The sequence below is a fragment of the Buteo buteo genome, chromosome 26 (assembly GCF_964188355.1).
Source record: "Buteo buteo chromosome 26, bButBut1.hap1.1, whole genome shotgun sequence".
Lineage (NCBI taxonomy): Eukaryota > Metazoa > Chordata > Aves > Accipitriformes > Accipitridae > Buteo > Buteo buteo.
In genome coordinates, this window is record NC_134196.1 from 4183565 (window position 1) to 4206869 (window position 23305).

General features: G+C 35.7%; 1 protein-coding gene across 14 annotated transcripts in view; it reads left to right on the forward strand.

The window, feature by feature from the left end:
- The window catches only part of NR2C1 (nuclear receptor subfamily 2 group C member 1), a 49110-nt gene that overhangs the window by 19867 nt on the left and 5938 nt on the right, over positions 1–23305 (forward strand). For 10 of the 14 annotated variants that reach the window (XR_012654481.1, XM_075058066.1, XM_075058060.1 and 7 more), the window contains 10 exons: positions 353–460; positions 5388–5618; positions 9026–9107; positions 11508–11687; positions 13167–13314; positions 13412–13502; positions 14815–14999; positions 18414–18576; positions 19980–20101; positions 22964–23103. Coding sequence is in view for 13 of the 14 variants with exons in the window: in XM_075058060.1 (XP_074914161.1) it covers positions 353–460; positions 5388–5618; positions 9026–9107; positions 11508–11687; positions 13167–13314; positions 13412–13502; positions 14815–14999; positions 18414–18576; positions 19980–20101; positions 22964–23103 (1450 nt within the window). In the remaining variant the exon portion in view is untranslated. The remainder of the gene's footprint in view (positions 1–352; positions 461–5387; positions 5619–9025; positions 9108–11507; positions 11688–13166; positions 13315–13411; positions 13503–14814; positions 15000–18413; positions 18577–19979; positions 20102–22963; positions 23104–23305) is intronic. The other 4 variants (XM_075058069.1, XM_075058067.1, XM_075058068.1 and 1 more) reach the window with 1 other exon arrangement.

A 23305-nucleotide genomic window follows, 5' to 3' on the forward strand; every position in this document is an offset into this window, starting at 1 on the left:
ATTGTGTCTCATGAACATCAACAGTAATAAATATTCAGTCTGATTGACTTACATGGACTTGTCAACAATTAATTGTTTTACTTAACGTGTTTCTAAATTTCAAATTGGAAGGTATTTCAAAATGGGTTTAAAACAGTGAAACAAGCAATTTTCTAACTAGCAAAATTAAGCTATTAAATTAGATTACAAGCATTTGTGTTCCTTATACGGTAAGAGTGTTTGACTTCCCATAGCTTTGTGCAGAGATATGAGAAGTTGGTGAAACCTTAAGGTTTCATCCGTTAAGATAGTGTATCCATCCTTAAGGTAGTGTATCCACTGCCAATCCATTACATTTGTTTCTTCTTTCTAGGTTACCCATTCCCAGGGAGCTGTTACACAAACACTAATGGATGGGACACCACAACGAATACAGATTGTCCCTGCAGATTCAGGCCTCTCTCTACCACAACGTATACAGGTATGCTTCATCCGATATATTTTAAAAGCAGATATGAACTATTTATTTCTGCGAGTTTTCACATACGGTTCTTTCTTATTTGGTTCATATTATTTGCTTGAATGTAAATATTCAGCCCTGGGTGGCAGAAACCACTTCTACAGAAACAGGAATTCCAGTGCTTCCCCCTTTTTTTTCCCTTTTTTTTCTCCTAAGAATTTTAAGATTGCAAAAAATTACAACCACTGAACAGAAAAAGACTTTTCCCAATACCGTAATGATACTGCTCCTTAAAAGCTGAATAATTTTTAGATTTAGTAATTCATCTGAGTTGTTGGAACATATCTACATTTTGGAGCAGGGAGGGAGGGGAATACTGCATTGTATTGTCAATACAAATCATGAAAAAGTGCAAGGCAACCTAATGTCTGAGAAGGATACTGGTTTTTGGTTGTCCCAACCAATGTTATATGTCCTGGTGTGCTAATTCATAGCCTGGCCAGGTAATAATCTCCAATTCAAGTGAGGGTATGAAGTTTTTGGCAATGTAGGTAGTTAAATCAACATATATATGTGTATAGAGAGATGAAGAGGATTTGGGGAATGGAATTTTATATTTCATCCCTTAAAAGTCAATGCAAGTCCTTGCAAACATTTTATTTTTAAATTTCATCCTAGAGAAAAATATCAGCTGCAGAATAAATTTTTAAAATATTCTCAGATATATGTTGTTGCATACAAAACCACTAATTTAAGTGAGCCAGCTGCTAGTATAATCTTGGCTGATTTTTCTTCTGCTGGCTTCACTCTTCAACATTTTCCACTGTTTTTTCCCATTTCGATGCACTGCATTCAAGCTTTTAACCTTCCAAGACTCTTCACAACCGCCCTCCCTTACATGATCTTTTGTTTTGTTTTATCACCCCCTATCTGTGGTCTAGTCCTGGTACCAGTCTCATCTATCCAGTAGATCTTCAGTCTTTCAGCTACCTCCGCTCCTTTTCTATGCTTTGTGTACAGCTGTACCTTCCATTATCTAATTTATGTTAATCAATAAACAGCCATCTCTTTATCCTCTGTTTTCATTGTTAATATCTGTATGCTAATGAAGTCCCTGTAGCGTGAAGCCATTTAATGTAATTTCAGCATCAGGGTCTGAATGTGGGACGAGGACATAAACCCCATGAGCCTTTATTGTTGAACAGCAGGACAGTTCTGTTGGTTCAAAGCCAGTGGCAGACATCTAACCCTTCTGTGTCAGGTTTTTTGTGGGGGGACAACTACTTTTGGTTGGGCACTGTAATTACTCCAAATGATCAACATAGTAGAATTGTATTTCTAGGGACAGGGACCTTTATATAGTTTTTCATTGTCTCATGTAGCTGGAAGATCACTTGTTTCTAAGCCAGCTACTTTGCCCCTTGTCTTTTTCCACCACACTCATTGATTCTTGCTTCAAAGTGGATGGTGAGTGCTTTGAGGCAGTGGGTTGTCTCTTGATATGTGTGGAACAGCACTCAGTCGAGTGGCATCCTTCCTGCAACAGGCATTTACAAACCTGTCACCAAAATCAATAATAATAAACTAGATATGAGATAGAACTTAGTAATGAAAACTTTCCTCAAAGCAGAATTTATGTGAAGAGTAAAGCAGTTTGTAGGAACGAGTACATCTCAGTGAAATGTTCGAAATAAATGTTAAATTGATCATTTTGAGTTTATATTTTCAATCCATATTTTTTCCTTTATTATTGTTAAATGCACATAAATAATTATCTGAAATCTTGAAACACAAATTCCTCAGTAAAATGTTCTTTAACATGTTTCATTAGTCATCCTTTTTATGGAATGATAACATTTCTCTAGGATAAAACTTGAACGTCACATTTGTTGTTAAACAGACATTTCTGTTCAAAACTGGCTCTGTTATAAACAAGTGGATTAGTCGTCTGTGTTTGGACACTTTTTTTTCCCCCTAAAATAGGAACACAGAATTATTGAGGGATTTAATTTATTGAAATGATGTTCAAATGGAAGTCAAAACTTGTTAGTGGACAAAGCTTAATTAAAAGCAATAAAGGAAAATACTATCCGCCATTATCGTCAGGGTGCTTAAAGGAAATACATGGGGGAACTATATTTTTTAAGCAGACAATCCTGAATTAATATATTCCTGTTTTAGAACATTATCCCTTTAGCAATACTGAATTTTAGATTATTAAGAAACATCATGTGTTGTCACTGAGCCCTGATGGATTCCCTTGAGAAGATAAGTGGTTTTCTTTTTCCCTCTGATTATTTCTTTCTCTTATGTCAACATTTAGGTACTGCAAGTTGTTATACTTTGGTGAACTGCTCCACTTTTCAGAGTCCCACTGCAACTTAGGTGGAGTTTTTGCAGGTATATGGCCATACGAGGTCAGCTGTAGACAGACTGGGCTTAATTGTTTAAACTGCTTTCTCTTACGCTCTGTCAGTTGTCAAATGCTTGACAGCTGCAGAAACCATTTCTGCAGATTGAATAGCTTTGTATGGATATTAAGGTAACACTAGACCTACTATATCATGTAGTGAAAACTACCTGGGCATCCTTCTAGAATTGCAGGAAGCCATTCGAAGAATTAGGACACTTTGTTAAACAGGAGGTGAAGTGAATTGTGCGAAGTAGCAATGGTTCTTCTGCCTACTGTCCTGCCATATTTATCTACAAATACATACCTTTTTTAAATTATAGACCTGGACTACAATAGTAAAAAAGATAGTTTAGCATATATATCCAAAAAAATCATTTCAACTTCAGTTCAGATTTTCATCTTCTCTGTTTGGGACATGCTATTTTTTGAGTTAGTTTTATACTATACTTTGTATAAACTTAACTAGATCAAGTATATTCCTTTTTTGATGTACACGTAGTTGCACTTTTAAATTTTGATAGGGAGATTTTAGATAAGAGTGTCTTTCAAAGAGCAGGTCTAGAAATTCAAGAAACAGCACAATATTCTGTGTTTGGCTTTTGTATGTTTGTGCACCCTGTTGAGGATAACATGCATTGGATTTCTCCTAATCCCAATAAAGTAGATGTGTTTGGAGGGAAAGGGAAGGGACCATCAGCTACTTCGAAAATACCGGAAATGACACAGGAGAAATAAAGTTTGTCAGTGAAGAAAAAGGTAATGGAAGGGGGAGGTTAGGCAAAGAAGGGAATTAAAAGGGCAAGGAAGTTTGCCTTCTAAAGAATATAGAACCAACATAAAGGAATTGAAAGGAGAAATAAGGAACTACTGTAGTCACTTGTGGTCCCGGACAACTGAATGGGAAACCCTGTATTAATCATGTTGATAACTATTGTGAGCTTTTGCATTGTCTTCCCACCCTACACCCCAAATCTCATGATAATTTACATTCTTTTCTTATATCTTTAGCATCTGGAATTCTATCATCTTACCTGAACTTCTCTGTTAAATAAGCTTTTAATTGTGTTTTGCAGAGAAAAAAATTTGAAATTTGATCCATTAAAATGTTAATAGCAGAAGGCCACCCGAAGGAAACACGTTCCTTTTGTATATTTTGAAACTCATAATTTCTGAATATTTGAAAGTGGCAATATTGATTTATAACTGCTGAAATTAGATACTCAATAATTTTTATCTCTCACTGCTTATCTTTTTAAAACATAAGCTATACACAGGTTTTTGAAAAAAATTTAAGTATATTGAACATTTAGAGAAAGTAGTAAGCTAGTTGTGAAGGTGCAATAGCAAATTTGATAAAGACTTGTGTGAAATTGTGCCTCATTCAGTTTCTTTGTGCCCCTGTTTTCCACCTAGAAATTATAATTAATATTGCTGCCCTAATTACATGAAACTAGTTATGATAAGTGTTAGACCATAAAATAAATAATTTCATCAGTAATAAGGACCATATAAATGTTAGGGATGGATAGATGGACATAAATGTTTGGTTATAGGTACAAAAAAAAAATTAATAGGAGCTATTTTATTGATCTGTAATTCAAAAAATAGTTTGCAGGAAACAGTCCTTGTAGGATGATTCTCCTTATTCTCCAGAATAAACGAGGCAGTCTTCCATATAGGCCTTTTGATGGAGAAAAGCAGCAAGTGACTAAAAGTGAGATTTATAATAGAAGATTTATGGAATCTTGATTATTTTCTCTGAGGATTATAATCTTCTGACAAAGATGCCAAAAAATGGAGTTTAGTGGAGGATTATTTAATAAAGTGCTGCTGTATTTGTGCTTGAAAATAGGGATAAAATGGAAAAAACAGTCTGTAGGTCTGTTCTTGATAATGAAATGAAACATGAAAATAAGTTTTTCCTTTAAAAAAAAAAAAGAAAAAATGGCAGGGAGAGAGATTCTGGTTTACTTTATTTAGGAATATCTATGTTAAAAAAAAGCCCCCCCCCAAATGAAGCCTAAAATGTATATACAGGTGCAACAAGATTATTGCTTTTCTTGCTGTTTGATGCTTACTTTTTTCACTTGGAAGTCTACATTTGTGTTTTTAAGAAGTTTTTTGTTAAGCAGCCAAACCTGGGAGGTGCTAAGCACTTCACGTGGTATGCAGTGAATTCAAGAGTTAAGATTTCTCATAACCTGATGGGTCCTAGGGCTGAGCTACGCACATACTTCAAATTCTGGATGCTAGAATTGTCAAGGGTTTCAGTAGTGTTGTACAAGCATGGGCCAATTGTAAAACTTGAGTATGAACTCAGGTTTTGACTTCAAACACCCTTGATTGAAATGTGTTTAAAATACAATGAAAATCCAAGGTTTCGCCTGAGTTTACTTCACTCTTGTGTGACAGAGGGGAAGATGATCCTGCTTTACAAATGTCAAAAGCAGAATTCCCGTTTTCTTCGAGTGCCCGGATCGGGCCCCAAAGGTGAACTTAAATTACCATAACGATTTGAGATAAATGTATTATTAGATTGTCACAGATCAGCAGACGGGCCAGAAGATTCAGATTGTTACAGCACTTGATCAGAGCTCAGCAGGCAAGCAGTTCATCTTAACAAATCATGATGGCTCTACCCCAAGCAAGGTGATCCTTGCCAGACAAGATTCCACTCCAGGAAAAGTTATCCTAGCAACTCCAGATGCTGCAGGTGTCAACCAACTGTTTTTTGCATCCCCTGATATATCTGCACAACACATCCAGGTAGATAATCCACTTTATTTCATAATTTTGGTTCAAGTGGGATAAGGAGAGTTGTTTTATTTCCAAATATGTCTGTTTGGGTTCTCCTTTTTTGAGTTTTTTTTAAAATGATATACTTTTCCTTGTACTAGGACACAGCATGGATACTTAGAAATTATGAAGAAAACTTTTTTTTTTTTGTAAATTTATTGCTTTTAAAATTTATACCCTGGCTCATGACATTAGAAAGAATACTGTTATTTTTATTGTCATTTCCAGCTCTTGCCATACTAACAGTCCTTCTTCATTTCTGCTTCATTGACTCTCCATCTGTTTTCATGTATTGTTGAAAAACTTACTCTTTTCTCCATTGTCTTATCACTTAACATTTCCTTCTGCTTGTTTTCCTTTTTGTACGCTGTTGTAACTACTGTTCAGCTGTGTGAATTGTACTCCAAGGTAGTTTCTCAGAGACACTATTCAGCAGGGAAGTAAATTACTCAGTGGGGGTGGGAAAATAACACTAAAGATTTTGGGTTTACTAATGTGAGATTGTAACTAGTCAGGATTGTAACTCCCTAAACTGGCCCCCTTAGTCCTCACGCTCCAACTTCCAAGCTTTCTGCCCCATTTCCTCACCTGGCAAGGATGGGATGGCACTGATGTGATGAACATGAAGAAGATGCGCAGAAGACTTGCAAGATGTGAGCTTCTTCAGCATGAAGTAGGAGATTACTGCATTCCAGCTAAAGTGTAGTTATTGCATATTGTTTAACCATGTACGTTTATGCTGCTGTTAAAATACACCAATGTGGCAGGCCAGACAGCGTTAGGATAGCTACAGTCCCTTTAGTCCAGTATCTTACACTTAAATGATGGCCAGAAACAGTTGCTTAAGGAAAATTATTAAAAACTGGACAAGCAAATAATGATCGTTCCGAGCATATCCTTTCAATTCCATTAGCTGATGATTTAGAGCAACCTCCTGATTTGCAGATTGCAGTGAGACCGTCATATTTGATGGCAGCCACTAAAGTTTAACAACCTTTTTTGTTATTTATATAGACCATATATGCTTTTGTCTGTATAATCCTATAATATAATTGTATGTTGTACAAAGAATACTTCAGTTCATTTGATCTTCTGAGAGAAGTATTTAATTAAGTGCCTCTTGCACTATAAGAAAGAGCTATAAAGGATCCTCTTGTTTTTATAAATCACTATTATATCCTCTTTCAAGTAATCTCTTTTCAGCTGAAGACATCTTTTTAATTTGTGCTCTTCTGGGAGCCAGTCCACTACTCTGATTCGCTACCCACATGTTGTGTAAGCTTGAAACATCTGTGTTATATATTACATACTTTTTTTTGAAACTCACAAATCTTTGCAAATGGACATCCAAGGTCCTTGCTGCAAAGATTTTGATTGCTATGAATAGGAGAGCGATAGCAAAAGCCAATCCTATTGAGAGGCATTTAAGCATGTTTATACACTTTGTATTTTAGGTAAACCTCAACAAAAGTATAAACCAGTGGGATATGATTTGAAGTAATCCATATTAAAAAAATTATTTCCCAAGGCAACTTAAGAGATGAGAAGTGTGCCACATTGGTTTAAAAGGCAAAATTCAGGAATGGAGGAAGTTTGGACAAAAAAATTGAAAGCTCTAGTTCTGACTGTACAGTTTGGGCAAAATAGGTTAGTTTGAGAGGCAACAGAGTATTCTGTCACTTTACTTAGATTGTTCTATTGTCAGCTAATATGTATGGGTGGAGATTTCTTTTTTCCACTTAAAGTTCGTGAAATACAGAGTACCATTTTGTTGTTCAACTCATCCTCTTTGGGATCTTTCATATTTTCTCCCCTAAATGATCTTTTCATCTGCAATTTCACCCTTTTTGTTGTTCTTCTGTAGCCTTCACTTGAAATGCCCATTCATTTGCTCTGCAAAAAAACTATTGCATCTTATCTTTACATTGACTCATTTGGCAAGGCCCTTTCTCCCATCATCTATTTTACCTTCAGTGGCTCTTCTTCATCTTAATAACCAATTTTTATTCTTCATGTTCAAGGTCAGTTGATGAGTTCTCTGAGTCTGGGATTTTTATCTCCTCATGGGCCCAATTCTGTAGTCCTTCCTTATGTGGAACTTCCCGTTTCAGTGCAGGTTTCATTTATGGAAGGACTTAGAATTTGTTTATATATATTTTATATAGTGTCATGAAAATACATAATGTTAATAATGGAAATTAGGAAGGAATGAATGGTTAATATTCTTTTAACTCATCAATATTATTTTTCTTAAAAAGGTGTTATATTAAAACAAAACTTAATAGATGAAACTCTGAGACAGTATTGTTAACAAAAGCTAACTAGGAAGAAGTATGCTTGTTAAACATTCCCATATATGTCGCCTAAACTCTCTTCCAAACTTTCTAAAAAAAGTGATTTCTTAGTTTTCTCTATAAAAGACAGGGTACTTTCTCTTTTGGTACGTTGTCTTTCTTTTTATCAGAGGTCCTGTTTTGAATATGCAAAGCAAGAATGAGAGAGTCTGACTTCCCAGTAATACACAGGAGAAGTTAGAAACTCTTAAAACTTTGAAACTATAATCTGTTTTTAATGTGAAGAATAATTTTTTCTTTTCTGCTTTACATAATTGTCAAGATGATGTTTGGTTGTTACTCATAATATGTGTGTTCCTTTTTTAACTTGAATTTTTGTGGTGCTTTATTTATGTCAGTGGGATGGAGTTTTCAAAGATCAAATGGAAGGCTGTAGTGCCTACCCTGTAGTGCTGGGGTTCTAATCGTGTGCTGAATTAAGCTTTACAGGTACCAGAGATAAATGAATGAGACAAGACAAGAATACTGTAATAATGTCAAACTGTTACTGAAAGCCAAACTGTATACTACTTGATAGTTAATGGTAGTGTCCAGAGTACATTTTCTGTTGGTGCACTATTTATGTGTATTATAAAAAAAGGGGTTAATAAACCTGAATGTAGACATAGTAGCCTTCACAAGGGATTTTTTTGTTCAGTCTGTTTAATGCTTCAGACTGTTTTGTACTATGAACAAGTCATTAGGATATAAAATACAAAATTGAACAAAAGGTAAGAATATGTAGATGCTAAATGTTTTTCAAAGTGTCAGACCATTTTGCAGTATTAGTATTTAGATAAATGGAATCTTGAATTCTTTTCAGAAGTATTACAAGTAAAATTTTGTTCCATCCTGAAAAGAAACACAGTAGCATGGCAGGTAGCTCCTTTGTGTCTATGAAGACTGTAAAATGTAGGCAAGAAAACCTTATACTTTGTAGATTTGGTTCCCTGTCTTAGAGAAAAACCACAAGCATGAGATATATTTTAATCTTTCTTCATGTTAAGAAAAAGAAAAATGAAATTCTTTCACACTTTTTTCCAGATTTTAACTGACAACTCCCCCAATGAACAGGGCCTAAACAAAGTGTTTGATCTGTGTGTTGTGTGTGGAGACAAGGCATCAGGTATTTACTTTTTTCTTTCTTTTTTTTTTTAAGGTCGTGCAATTTTATAAAAGCAGTTTAAAATTCTTCTGAAGCTATATAACAATTTGCATGCGTATACATGTATATATCTCTCTATAGATGCACAAACAGAAAGGATACACTACTCTTACCATTATTAAAATCCTAAAGAAGCATTATAATTCCAGTAAAAAATAAGCTTAAGAATGGTATATTCATGTATTGCCAAAGTAGAGTGCTAAGGTAAGAAAAGCAAAATGTTTTCATGCACTAAATTTTGTGTTATGATAATAAGAGACTGGAAAGAAGTATAGTGGGAGCAGTGCACCAGAGAACTCCATCTCCCACATTCCCTTTGCATGTGCACCTGCCATCAGGTGTTCCAGATCTGTCAGAGTTGGAATTACTGAGATGATGTCTTTTCTTTTTTATTTAAAAAAATAAAAAGAGGGAGAGAACTACAAGGGCTGTTCCTCAGCATGGTTTAGCTGAAAGCTCCTTTTTCTTTGCACTTTCTTTGTTAAGGAAGATAATGGGCTGTAAGAGAGATGAGACATTTAACTTTGCTCTACTTACTTAGCTAAAATTAGTGTAAGTAGGGAAATGGTTGCTCCATTAGAAGAGTCTTATGGTTTGTCAGTGAAGTCTGTATGATGGGCCTCCAGTAATGTGAAAACATGACAGCTGCAGTTAAATGCTCCTTTTGGGAAGCGGTGGGAATGAAGTGTATAAAAATGGGGAGCCACTGAGAATAAGTAGTTAATGATAGGATATCATCATGAGGAGTAGTAGAATGGGGAGGAAACTTCCTAGAAATAAAACCAATTAAAACTTTTCTACTGCGGCAAAGTTGAGCATTAAAAATACAGTTTCTAGAGCTCTAAATACACATTAGACTTCACCCATCTCAAAGGAAATTTCTGCCAAACACAAGGCAAATATCTGGTTGGTCTGCTCCAGCTGGCAAGACTCCTCTGGCTCCCTACTGGAGGGCTGGAGTATTCCTTGGGAGGCTGGAGATCCCAGGAGCTATTCCTCCTGTCCTGACCCAGGGCTATCGAGCAGTGGTGGTGAATTTGGGGAGAGTGCCATGTTTCCCTGAGCAGCTGCAGGTTTTGGGGAGCCTCCTGTGTGACAAGCGGTGTCGTGCAAACTGCTTTGCAGACACCTCCAAGCTGGAGTCTAAGAATCTATGTCAAAAAGCAGGTGAAGAAGCAGCCCCGGTGCTTTGCAGGTTGGATATCAAGTATTCACGATCCATCTGCTGTTAAAATGATTCCCTTAGTAATATTCTTTTAATATATGCGATGCTTTATAAATTTCACATTTTAATAGTGTGGTAATATGATTGTGATAAAGGAATCAAGAACACCTATCGGAATTCTAGAAACTTCAAGCCGGTGAGGTTGATGTAGCCAAAAAAAAGTTTGTGATGAAAGAATCTAAAAATATTTTTTCCCTTAAATTAGTTCATATTTGAGATTTATTTCTGTAATGTGCCCTACTTAGTTCAAAGAGCAGCCTTAGTGCCTCTGCAGTATGTATTTTGAGTGTTCTTCAATGATCTTTGGGTTTAGAATTCTTATTTTTTCTTCAGGATCATAGAAATAAAATCGTTGGAATTGCCAAGCATGCCTTAATCAAAACCAGTACTTTTTGGTAATATTTGTATTTTGTGCTATAGCAGAATCAAAACAATATACTTCTGAAAAATGATTTTTTAAACTTGACTTTTATCTGCAGTATATCCTAGAAATTTTTGTATGTTAGTATTGTATATTAGAAAATTCACAGAAGAAATTATTTTTTTAAAAAATTAGTTAGCTATTTTAGATTATTCTTTCACTGAAGGTTTAATGAAAGAACTAAAGATGTACTGTTACCCTGTTAGAAAAATGAAAGGTGAAAGTAAAGCTTTGAAGTGATTACCTACTGCTGTCAAATGCCATGTTTGCACTTTCCATGCTTCCATTAGATTTAATGCATTCAATTTCGATAGCTGAATTTGTAATGAGCAATAACAGGGCTTGACTGTAGGGACATTTTTTAAAAATTGCTAAAGAATGTATAAATTAAAAGAGTTTCTTCTGTGTTTTTGCTAACCTGTTTTCTTAGCTTTTTTTAACACTGCTGTCAACAGATTCAGCAAGAATTTAATAAGCAACTTGCCTATTTGTAAAGTTTGTCCTGTTTAACTACTTTGAACTAGAAAAATGGTTCACTTGCTTTTTAATGTTGGTTTATAGCCACAATATATTTTAAGATCTGTACCTATTGGTAAAAAAAGTGTTCTTTTTATGGGTAAAATAGCAAATGCTTTGTTTTTAATAAATATAAACTCTAAAAAAATAATATTAGAGTGTAAAATCAATGTCATGATTTATGTTGTTCTGTAACTAGGGCGTCACTATGGAGCAGTAACTTGTGAGGGATGCAAAGGATTCTTTAAAAGGAGTATACGGAAGAATTTAGTTTATTCATGTCGAGGAACAAAAGACTGTGTCATTAACAAACACCACCGGAATCGATGTCAGTACTGTAGACTGCAGAGATGCATCGCGTTTGGGATGAAACAAGATTGTAAGTCTGAATAACTGTAAATTATTTTAGCTGGCAGCTATGTTAAAGTTTGTGCTAATAAAGATATGCTTTGTATTAATACAAATTGTTATCTTGATTTTTATATGTTTAAATCATTGTATCTTTTTTCTTTAAAGAACCGTACAAGTTTGGTGTATCAGAAGTCTGAAATGTTTTCAAGCATGCATATCGCTTGACAAACTTCATAAGCACATTGTATGTGGTTGAAGTGAATGAATTGTTATTCTTAGGTGGCAAATGTCAAGCATGTCTCCATCTTTGCTTTTTTAGACATGCAGTTCAATTTTTCTATGCGTAAATTAAGGTACTGAATTTTTTGAATCCTACCTTCTTGTCACTTTTTCCACAACTGAGATTACTGGCAATTGCTATTCACTTTTGGCAAAGCAGACAGTTATTCACAAGGCTGAGACCCATAGCCATCTAGAGTTCACTTCTTACCGATTCCTGCAAATTTCAAGTTCCTTTTTAGATTTCCATACATTGGATGTAGTGATACTGCAATACCGCAGCAGGGTTAGAATACTAAATACGCAGAAAATCAAGCAATACATGAATTCTTCAGCCCTGATACTGCCATGCTGTTCCTTTATGCACAGTATTAGTCTTATGCTCTGCTCTCTGCCATCCAGCTCAATTTTGCTGACCTTCTTGAACCTCTGTGGATGTTCCCCTCCCTACAGCCCTGCTTCTATCAGTGAAACCAGTAACACTGTTGCAGCACAAAGGAAATTAATTCAGAAAGGGAGGAAAAGCTGGGGTGGTGAAAGTGGATCTTCACCCCTTTACCCTCTAGTTCAGCTGGCAGTACTTTGCGCCTGCACAGAAGACTTCTCAAGCAGAACAAAATCACTGGGCTTGGGGGTCAGAAGGCAGGAAAATGATCTCTGGGTCGTGGGGAAATACTGAGCGGAGGAGGGGATTGTTTTGGGATAAGAATCTCATTCCGCAGTGGAGTGGGGAGAAGGAAGAAAACTCAGTGCTGTCTTGTACTGTAGCTCCCTCAGTGGGGTTATTTGTCCCTTGAAGAAGTCTCGGCCCCTTCTCAGCAAACTCAGATCCAGCTAGCAAGCACAGGGTTAGCAAAGGAATATAAAAGACTTTTGCCTCCACCTCCCACCCTTTCAAAGCACTGTTCGTGGGTTACAGGCTAGCTGTAATGGCATTGTCAATACGTGATGATATTACTACATTTGGTTTTATGATACTTATCAATGTAAAAATTCAAATAGCATCACAGTCTACTACTAACTTGAAAGTTTTTATTTTTTTTCTTTAGTTACACATTTTCCAAAACTGCGTAATTGAAGAAAAGTTAAGGTTTTTTCCTATTTGCCTTTGTGTTTTAAAATAATGAACATTCAGGATTCTCTTTATAGGTTTAAACAGTTTCTATGTGTAGTACAATATAGTCTGTAATTTGGGATATGACTTAACAGTTGCATATTGTTTTGTTAGCTGTGCAGTGTGAAAGGAAACCTATTGAAGTGTCAAGAGAAAAATCTTCAAACTGTGCAGCTTCTACAGAAAAGATCTACATTCGGAAAGATCTTCGTAGTCCATTAGCTGCAACTCCAACTTTTGTAACAGATAATGAAACGGCAAGGTAAATTCTACTCAGAAGCAGCTATCTCTGTTTCCTGAAACAGGAAAAATTAATTTTAAAATTAATCAAAATGCAAACGTGTGGTGTTTTGTGTCAGATCAACAGGTCTGCTGGAATCGGGAATGTTTGTTAACATTCATCAGTCTGCAATAAAAAGTGAGCCTACTGTGCTGATGACTCCAGATAAGGTATATGATTATATGACTGATACATTAAGTAGAGTTGATTGCTGTAATTGTGTATGCAGGGAGGGAAGGGTGTTCTGTTTTGTTGTACTTCTGTTTTGTTAAATTCATTTTTAAAACACTCCTTTACAGCATTAGCCGGTGTTGCAAATGCCTTCTCTTCACGAGCATGTACTTAGCCTTGCATAGTAAAAATGTTAAAAGCTCTACAAAGTAAATGCCTTCCTCCACGTTTTTAGAGAGCTTTAAGGACTGCATTATTTTTCTTTGTATTGGGCAATCGTGACACTTGGATATTTCTTTTGTACTAATGAAGTGAGATGTTTGCAGAACTTTACATGGCACTATCACAGTGCATTTCATAAATACTGCTAGGTTTTTTTCCCCCAGATCGCTAATTTTTTTGCAAAGCTAATAAAAGCTATCTTGGCAACGATCTTATTTCTGAGCTGGTTTTCCTTTGTTTCCATGTTGTTACACTTACTGATCCACTAAAGCCATGTGGTAACTTCCCTATACATGCACAGTAGAAAAGGAAGCTCTTGTATTTTTCTAGCTGATACTAAATTACCTCATACTGTGCCTGGCTTGTTCTGTCTACAAAGGGCCCCATCAAAAGTTGTTTATTCCATTTCACTTTTCTGGCTCGCTCTGTAGAGTATGACAGTGCAAGCTAAATGACATATAGCATGCTGGTGTTAGCAGCAGCATACTTGTCTATAATCATGCACTTTCTCCCTTTTTTTTTTTTTTTTTTTTTTTTTTGAGGCAGGGTGGGAAACATCTTACTGCCTCTCTGAGTTGCTGGTCAGTACTGAATCACCTTGTTCCCTTGCAATTAAATAAAGACATAAAAACCAAAAAGGCTGCTGTAAAATTCTTTTTCTGCTTGCTTTTGAAGGTGACTTTTTATCCATTCCTTCTTTTCAAACATTCTCCTACCCTATTACTACTGACTCATTTACACAAGGAAGGAAGATCTAAAAATATTATCTAGTGCAGTCTTACAGTCCTGGTGACTGACTAGCGAGTAGAGATGATAAATACTCTTTCTGCACTTGCTTACCATCTGTAGCATTCTTTCTGAAAGAAGTAGATAGCTATTACTTGTAAAAGTAAATGTCTAAACATTTGATATTTTAGAAGCAGTGTAGTGTCTAATTGCTGCATTATGATTACCCATTTACTGAAAACAATAATTTTCTTACAGGTCTATTCATATGCTCAATTCTTCATTTATGTAAAAGTTAAATTCTTCTATTGCAAGTTAACTGCTGCCAATATGAGAGAATTAAAAGCTATACTTTTCCCTTAGGTTGAAGCATGTCAGGGAGATTTAAGTACACTGGCGAATGTGGTGACTTCATTAGCAAATCTCAGTAAATGCAAAGACATGTCACAAAGCAGTACAGAGCTATCTATGATTGAGAGTTTAAGTAATGGAGATGCATCATTATCTGAACTCCAGCAAGAAGAACAAGCTAGTAGTGATGTTACAAGGTAAGGCACATTACACTTGAAAATATTATTTTTTTCAAGAAGGTCTCCATCAATTCAGACCATTAATTAAATCGTCAGAGTGTAGGAAATTTATCTGCATTAAGAACAATAGCAATAACAGCCTAAGCTCATATAGAACATAAATCTTGTAAGATTCTTCCAAGTGAAATCATAAGGAAGTTCCATTTGAGAAATAAATACTTTTAATTGTTTGTACTTGAAATGAATTTCAAAGTAAATCTTACAGCTGATCTTCTTACCTCTTATTTGGCCTTAATATAACGTGTGTTTGATCTTGTACTGTAGTCTTAGTACTTTGTATCATCCTGGAAAACTGTTTCTTAGAGATCTCATCTAAGTAAGTAGTTTAATGCCTGTAACTTAATCACCTTAAAAGCTTGAAAAGCATTTTCTTTCTACACAGGAGAAGTAACAGAATTCTCACCATCAATACAAATACATTCATTGAGTATCCTACAAACTTGTGTCTTACATGGGTTTTAACTAAGCCATTTTGGTGAGCATATGTGTAAGATAATCTGTGTAGTACATACTCAGTTAATTCCATCAATCACAATCATGTTCTTCCTTGGTTGTCATCTCATGCAAGCTTCTGACAGCTGTCGCAGCAATATTCCTTTACACACCATCTACATTGTACACACTGTTTTGAATATGTGTATGTGGAATAAATCCATCAAGGAAAAAAAGACTGGTGTATAGTGAAGTAGTTTGTACTGACTGAAATACAGGATTTCCTCTGTGGTCTCTACTGCTTTGTATAATTGCAAGCAGAATGCATTTGTTCTGCTCCTTTCTTTATATGCTGCGTAGAAAGTCAATGTGACTTTATATATGTGCTGATTCGGGCCTTTGCTGTGTCCTGCTAGGTAAAGAATGTAAGAATTGTTGTACATGCTGATAAACTTCACTCAATACTATAGCTGTTCAAAAAGATGTAGTAATCTTTCATTTGTTTCCTAGCACTTTCAGATGCTTGCTTTTCCCAACTTCAGTGTTTCTGTTCTGTTTTAGAAATCTGTCTATGAAAACGCATCAAGTTCTCTCAGCCAGAGAGCTTGAAAAAGCTCTGACTCAGCTTAATGCGTACTCTTGTCCAGTAGGTTACTTAATAGATTTCCAGTGGGGAGGTTCAATATTCCTGTGAAAGGGAAGTTGTTACCCAAGCAGAAACTAAAATTTTTATCTGAATCATTGCTTTCCTTGCCAGACCCTATGCCAGCTTGATCTAACAGACACAGATGTTAACTGAAGAAAAGGAGTTTAAGGGATTTGGGGAAGCAAGTTTTACCCATCTGTTTTTCATGTATTATATTTCATTGTTTGCAGCTACAGCAGTTAAGCTTTCACTTTTGCTGACACGAATTTAGTGTACAACTTTGCTGCTAGCATTCTGCTGCTTTTATATTGTAACGTTATATGCCTTGTCCTCTAATGGCTTCATTGTCTATGTTAATTTTTTACAGTTTATCAGCAGTCCTATATATCTGTTATTAACTGAGCCTGACGAAAAGAGAACCAAAGTAGTTTCTAGCAAAGGATATCAATCAGTACCACGTATTTTAATGTTGATTATACCTTTTTTCTCACTTTGTGGGCTAGGTTTTTGTACCTTCTGGGCAAGCTTTGTTCTAGACTCTCTTTTCCTTTGTGTTTTACCTTGCAGTCATTGCTCATGTTGGGGCTTCATATATGAAAAGAACCCACAGTGCTGAGCCATGAGGAAGCAAAGCTTGTACTGACTTCTGCTGGCGTACTACTGCCAGTTTATGAGATAGGATGGAGAAGATTTTTTTGAAAGCCAACATTCAAGCCTGAGTTGGAAACACAGTATCATGGGCAGACATGGTTAACCAGTGTACCTGCCTACCCTATTTAAAAAGGACTCTTCAGCCTATAGTTGAATAAATACAGGATCGTGGCAGGTGCATATGACATTTACCTTTTGGGGAAAGGAGAGATCTTGTTCCTCTCTTACATTTCTGTCCCTGCTACATGAAGAGCCCTGCAGAGATCCAGTTTTTCCTAAGAAGCAGCTGTCACTGAGCTGCTGGGTTTGCCTATTCTACCTAAGGCTGCCAAGAGTGATCCATGCAGGACCTGAAACTCAGATCTCCTAGCAGGAGTCCAATCACACAGCTTCTAGAGCTTACCCGTGAATGTATTCCCTTTATGCCTACTTTCTGTATACCGGAGACAGAAAACATCCCAGGTATATCTGTGTAGTCCACTTGCACATGCCTCACCCATACAGTAAGGTATACAACCTAGTGTAGGACCCAAAACTAGTTCATTTACCATCTCAAGCCTAAGGCAGTGTCAGCAGCTCTTTTATTATGATGTTTTGTGTGATTGCAAATGGTTATATCAAACACAGTAAACATTTAGATTTTTTGAGCTTGTGAATGAATTTAGATAGCGATGGAGCGTGCGGCAAGAGAAGGTAGCAAAGTTCTACTCCAGACTTTGGCATTAAATCAGTAATTTTAGATTCTGTGGTAATAAACAAGTCTCTATAAATTGAGAACCAGCTCTGCATACAAGCTGATAATCAGCTTTTGTGAAGTTTTCAGACTTCAGTGCATAAGTTTCTCATGCAGCACTGTATACAAATTATACTGCTCTCAGGATATGCCATCTGTCTGTAGGCAGTGATCAAGTCTGTATATTTTTGATTGAAGATATATCAGTTGTGGTTCTCAGGTGTATTCATGAACAAAAAACCAACAGATCTGTTATCAGGCAGCAAAATAATGAGTAATATGTCTGTGCTTGACCTGACATCTCCCCCGTAACATTTGTGCATGTGATGGGAGTCACTGCCCCCCATCAAAGGGTACAAAGGACGATATTGAAAGCATGAAAGTGCTTTCTCTTATGTATTTCAAAACAGTCTTTTCAAATTAAGTTGAATAACCTAACCACAACTCATTACTTTAAAAAAAGAAAGCTTATTCTGTTTGTGCTTCATAGCAGCAAAAATCTGCAAAATTTATATGTGCATTAAGTTGCTTTAACAACAGCCTGATGATCACCTCCTCAAAATGCTCATGCCAGCACTCTCAGTAAACATCACTAAAGAGATCTTGAAAGGCAAACTGTGATTCAGCAGCACAATCAGTATGTCAAAACTGTGAATTTGTTGGCAACTAGTGTGAACAGGATCTGCTGCTAGTTTTTGTTTCAGAGCCACTCTAAGTTGGAGTTTTCAGGGATTTTGTTCAGTGGAGTGTCAGGAAAAGCATGCTACTGACTTTTATTTTCCAAATCTAGTTCTTTGAAACGGACATTTGAATACAGGTTTCAGACATTTGCAGGTTCCTCCTGAATTGAAACAGTCTCTGAAATGAAATCTTATTTTCTTTTGTTTGTTTGTTTGTTGTGATCTTACAGGGCATTTGATACTCTTGCAAAAGCATTAAATCCAGGAGAGAGTGCAGCGTGCCAGAACGCTGAAAGTATTGAAGCCAGTGTACAGCTGATTGGTGGAGAAACAGGCATGAATATCGTTGAAATAGAGGGGCCACTACTCAGTGATGCACATGTAGCATTCAGGGTACTTAAGACTTTTATACTGTTGACTGTTTATAACCATTTTAACATAGTAATGTAAAATAATGACCTGATTAAATCTTATTTTGAATTTCTTAGAAGAATAAATATTTGTTCAGGTATTGGCATTCATTTCTGAATGAATGCTTCACTTTTTTTCACTGGTTAACTCCTCCTTTGGGAAAATGTACAGCTCTTCAGTGGTTTAGCTGCACTATTTATTTTATAGCTTCTTACCTTAAAAATACAGGGTAATCCATGCAAAAGGATTTACACAGACAAGTGTCGCACAAAGGAGAGAGTCATTATCCACATTCTCACTTGTTAACAGGTGGATCTGATGCAATCTGCAACTGGATTTTGAGACTCTTAAGTGTATTTGTCTCCTTTGTGTATATACCCTAGTTTAGTGTGGTGTCCTGGTTTCGGCTGGAATGGAGTTAATTTTCTTTGTAGTAGCTGGTATAGTGTTATGGTTTGGGTTCAGGATGAGAAGAATGTTGATAACACACTGATGTTTTCAGTTGTTACACTAAGTCAAAGATTTTTCAGCTTCTCATGCCCAGCCAGCAAGAAGGCTGGAGGGGCACAAGAAGTTGGGAGGGGACACAGCCAGGACAGCTGACCCAAACTGGCCAAAGGGGTATTCCATACCATGTGACGTCATGCCCAGTATATAAACTGGGGGGAGTTGGCCCGGGGGGATCACTGCTTGGCAACTGACTGGGCATCGGTTGGTGAGTGGTGAGCATTTGCATTGTGCATCACTTGTTTTGTATATTCCAATCCTTTTATTATTATTGTCATTTTGTTATTGTTATTATTATCATTATTAGCTTCTTCCTTTCTGTTCTATTAAACAAAATACAAAAAAAAGATGTTTTTTGAAATAGAACTCCCACACGCACACTCTCCCCAGGAATTGTGGTAATTCCTTTAATTTTTCAGGCCACTTATTCCACTGTTATCGGGGAAGCCTTAGAAAGTAATGATGCTTCTGTGTTTGTACTTTTTATGTATTTATCTATATATAAATGTAAGCAACTTCATTCTAATTACAATGATTCTTCTAAAACTTGTATTCTTTGAGAGTGTCTCAGAAGTTACATTTTATTTGGGAGTTTCCATCTCCAGGTGTACCAGACATGAATATTTATCCAAGATAAAGATTCAAAAATTGTGCCTTCTTTGTTGCCTTGTAGTTACTATAGGGTATAACAGTGTGGCTAATAATGAAAAAGGCAGTCATTCAATTTTATTTCAGGATTATCTCATGTTTATTTAAAAAACAATTTTACTTTTTCACTTAAAAGAAACTAAGGCTGATTTTTTTCTTACCATATTTTTTATGAAGAAGGTAAAATAACTGACTTGAATTTTTTTTTTATTTTTTTTTTTGGTTGCCAGCTCACCATGCCTTCTCCTATGCCTGAGTATCTTAATGTTCACTATATCTGCGAGTCTGCCTCCAGGTTGCTTTTCTTGTCCATGCACTGGGCACGTTCCATTCCATCTTTCCAAGCTTTAGGGTAAGTGTTCTGTTACTCTATCCACTCATGTTGTGAATATACACTCTTAAAATTTTTATGTTCACTGTCTTCTTCAGGGACATTTTAAAATATAAATCTACTGATTAAAACTGTTGTGTAGATCTTCATCATGAAGGTAAATTTTCTGAATCAAAACTACTCCCAACTTCAGTCCAATTCAGGTACTTTGGTTGGGTTTTGAAAGAAAAAAGTGTAGATTTATAACAAATCAAATGCCTGCGCACTGCTACTTCTTTAATAAATTTTTAGTAAATAGGACTTCCTATCATTTTTTAAATAGCTACATCCTGAACTAAGATGCTTATCAGGCTGTCACCAAAAAGAAGCTCCTCTCTGGATCCCCAAATATCTTTATAGGTGAATTATTAGTAATAATTTTGCCTTTAGTAATCTGTATGAAGAAAATGGTTAGCTAGATTCAGCAAGCATTCAGGATGAGGTTGTTTAATTTCAGGGGATTTTAAAAAATAAATGATTGCTGTAACCAGAAAGTAATTCTTATTATTCTTTTTACAGTTTTTATAACATCCTGCTTTTCCAGCAGAATTCAATGTATCACTTAAAATTCTTAAACTAAATGTGGTAGTTCACTGCTGATCATCATTAGAAAACATCTCAAAACACCATGGGGAAAAGTGATTTATGTTATTTTCATAAGTAATTTTATGAAGACACATCAAATGAATAAAGATACTGTATCAACTCTGACACAAATGAAGTGTTTTTCTTTAATTCAATATCAAAATAGTGTATGACTGTGGCAGCAAAGAAAATTCCTTTTTAAAGTGAGGGATTGTCCCCTTTTCCAGGAAACATGTCAAAAGCAGCATGATCTGTGATTACCATTTGTGTTTACTCAGATGTTAAAGCCAAATGATTCTACATTGTTTAAGGAGAGATACTATATTGTGTGTAATTGAAGCCTGTGTTTTGGAGAAGGAAAAGGTAAAACTCTATAAAGTTAAACAATAGCAAGGCTAAAAAAATCAGGTAACTATGATACATTTTTCTGTTTGAATTAAAAAAATAGATGGAGGAGTAGGCTGTCTTAATAGTGTTAATATTCACCTGTGCTAGTCAAGATCATGGGCAACAGTCTATTTAAACACCATTTAACATAAATATACAGTTTTCCTTTTGAAGGGCTTAAAATACTATCTTTTTTCAAGTGGAGTTTTATTTGAAATTAATGCAGCTTTTTTAGTTTGAGCACATTATGTACTATAATTTTGACTTGCAGAAGGGTGACTCATTTCACTTTAAAAATGAAGAGAAATTCATGGTACTAGTAATTGAGAGGAGTTGACGAGCCAAAACAAAACCATAGTAATGGTTTTGTAAGGAAAATAGATAATTGTACCCAGGTGGTTCCCTCCTCAGGCAATGTTTTCCTTAGTCGCAGCAAGATAGTTGACTTTGGCATACTGATGTAGTTAACGATGCCAAGTTACTGCTTAATTCATCTTCCTGCATGAAGATCTTTGTAGGCAAGAGGGATTCCTGCTGAAACGTTCATCAAGCTGGTTACAGCCTCTTAGTTTTTTGAGGCTGCTAAAGTTTGATGAGCTGGTTCTGGTCCGAGTTTGATCAGCCATAAACGTACTCTGGATGATGCATTTATCTACGCACATACCAGCTGAGTAGCCAGTACGCCCTCATTTTCACAGTTCCTCAGTATAGTCCCTTTGACAGGAGATGAATGGGGATGTGACAAATACATGTAGAAGCTGCATGTACACTGTCATGTCTACCATAACAAGAACTTGATCATACTAAAAAATACTGCCCTAGGTGAGCTCTCTGTATTCCAGTACAGGACAGGTCTACATTAATCTGTCATTTGGCGTATTAGTATTGCAGTAAATCATCAGAAATGTTCTTGAAGATTACATCAACGTTCTTGCAAAAATCCATTCCATTGTATTTTTGTAGTTAAAATCCTAGCTTTAATATGCTTTTCTTCTTTGATAGGTCTTGTGCTTCTTTTAAATTTCCATTATTTATATTTACTGGCTAAAACTGTGAAACATGGTACCTGAATTTGACTCCTCACTGGTAGGATTTCCTTTTTAAGGTACTGAGCTCTTGTTAAGCTCTAGGAGTATTGATGCTTGGCAATACTGAAAGTTAGGTTACTAATATGGAAGTGCCTGAATATGGATTGATACCCCTAATTTTAAGCTTCAGCATATGAAAAAAAAATACTGACTACACATGAAACTTAATTTAAGAGCTAATTCCTACAGCAAAGAAATCCTCATGACTTCTATTTATACTTTGAAGTCTGTATTTCAAACCTTATTCCAAACAGGAAGGAGATACAGAAAATAGCAGTCGGGAAGCTCAAGAACTTGTTCTTACATGTTGCATTTCACATGTATTTTTAATTCAAAAATTATTCCAACCTGCCAGATTTCAAGTGAAAAAACCCAACCTTTGAGTCTATTCTACATCCACAATACAGGAACAATGCAAACTTTCTTTGTCCATGCATGTAAATGTTATTCAAAAACTAGTGTAAAACCTAGGAAAACTAGCATGACATAATATGCCTAGACAGTTGTCATTTACTGTAACTTCAGCTTGCTTTTGGGATGCAAATCTATCTCCTTTTAGATCATTAAAACAAAAATTACTTCTTTACAAAAGTCACTCTAAACTGGGTATTTTAATCCTAGCATGCAAATAAAAGTATTTTTGATGCAGGGCGTCATTTTGGTACTGGTTGCAATGGTTGAATTAGATGAAGTGATTTTATGAAGTGTTTTTCAAATTAAAAAAAAACAACTGTGAATGCAAATGGCTGGTTTTATTAAGTGAAATTATTGTATTTTTTAATAGACAGGATAACAGCATATCATTAGTAAAAGCCTGCTGGAACGAACTTTTTACGCTTGGTCTTGCACAATGTTCACAAGTTATGAATGTGGCAACTATATTAACTGCATTTGTTAATCACCTTCATGGCAGTTTACAGCAAGGTAAGGTGCATACTGTGCGCATTGCCAGACTTGGGGAATTACTTAATGTTTTTTAAGTTTTGAACTGCGCAGAAGCTTTTTACTTATCCTTCAGTTGTTAATGAAATTTTACTGTTTATAGAGTTTTGTGGTTAGTATTGAAACAAAATAATACCAGAAAATACAGTTCACAAGATGGAATTTTTTAGCAATTTTGCAAAAG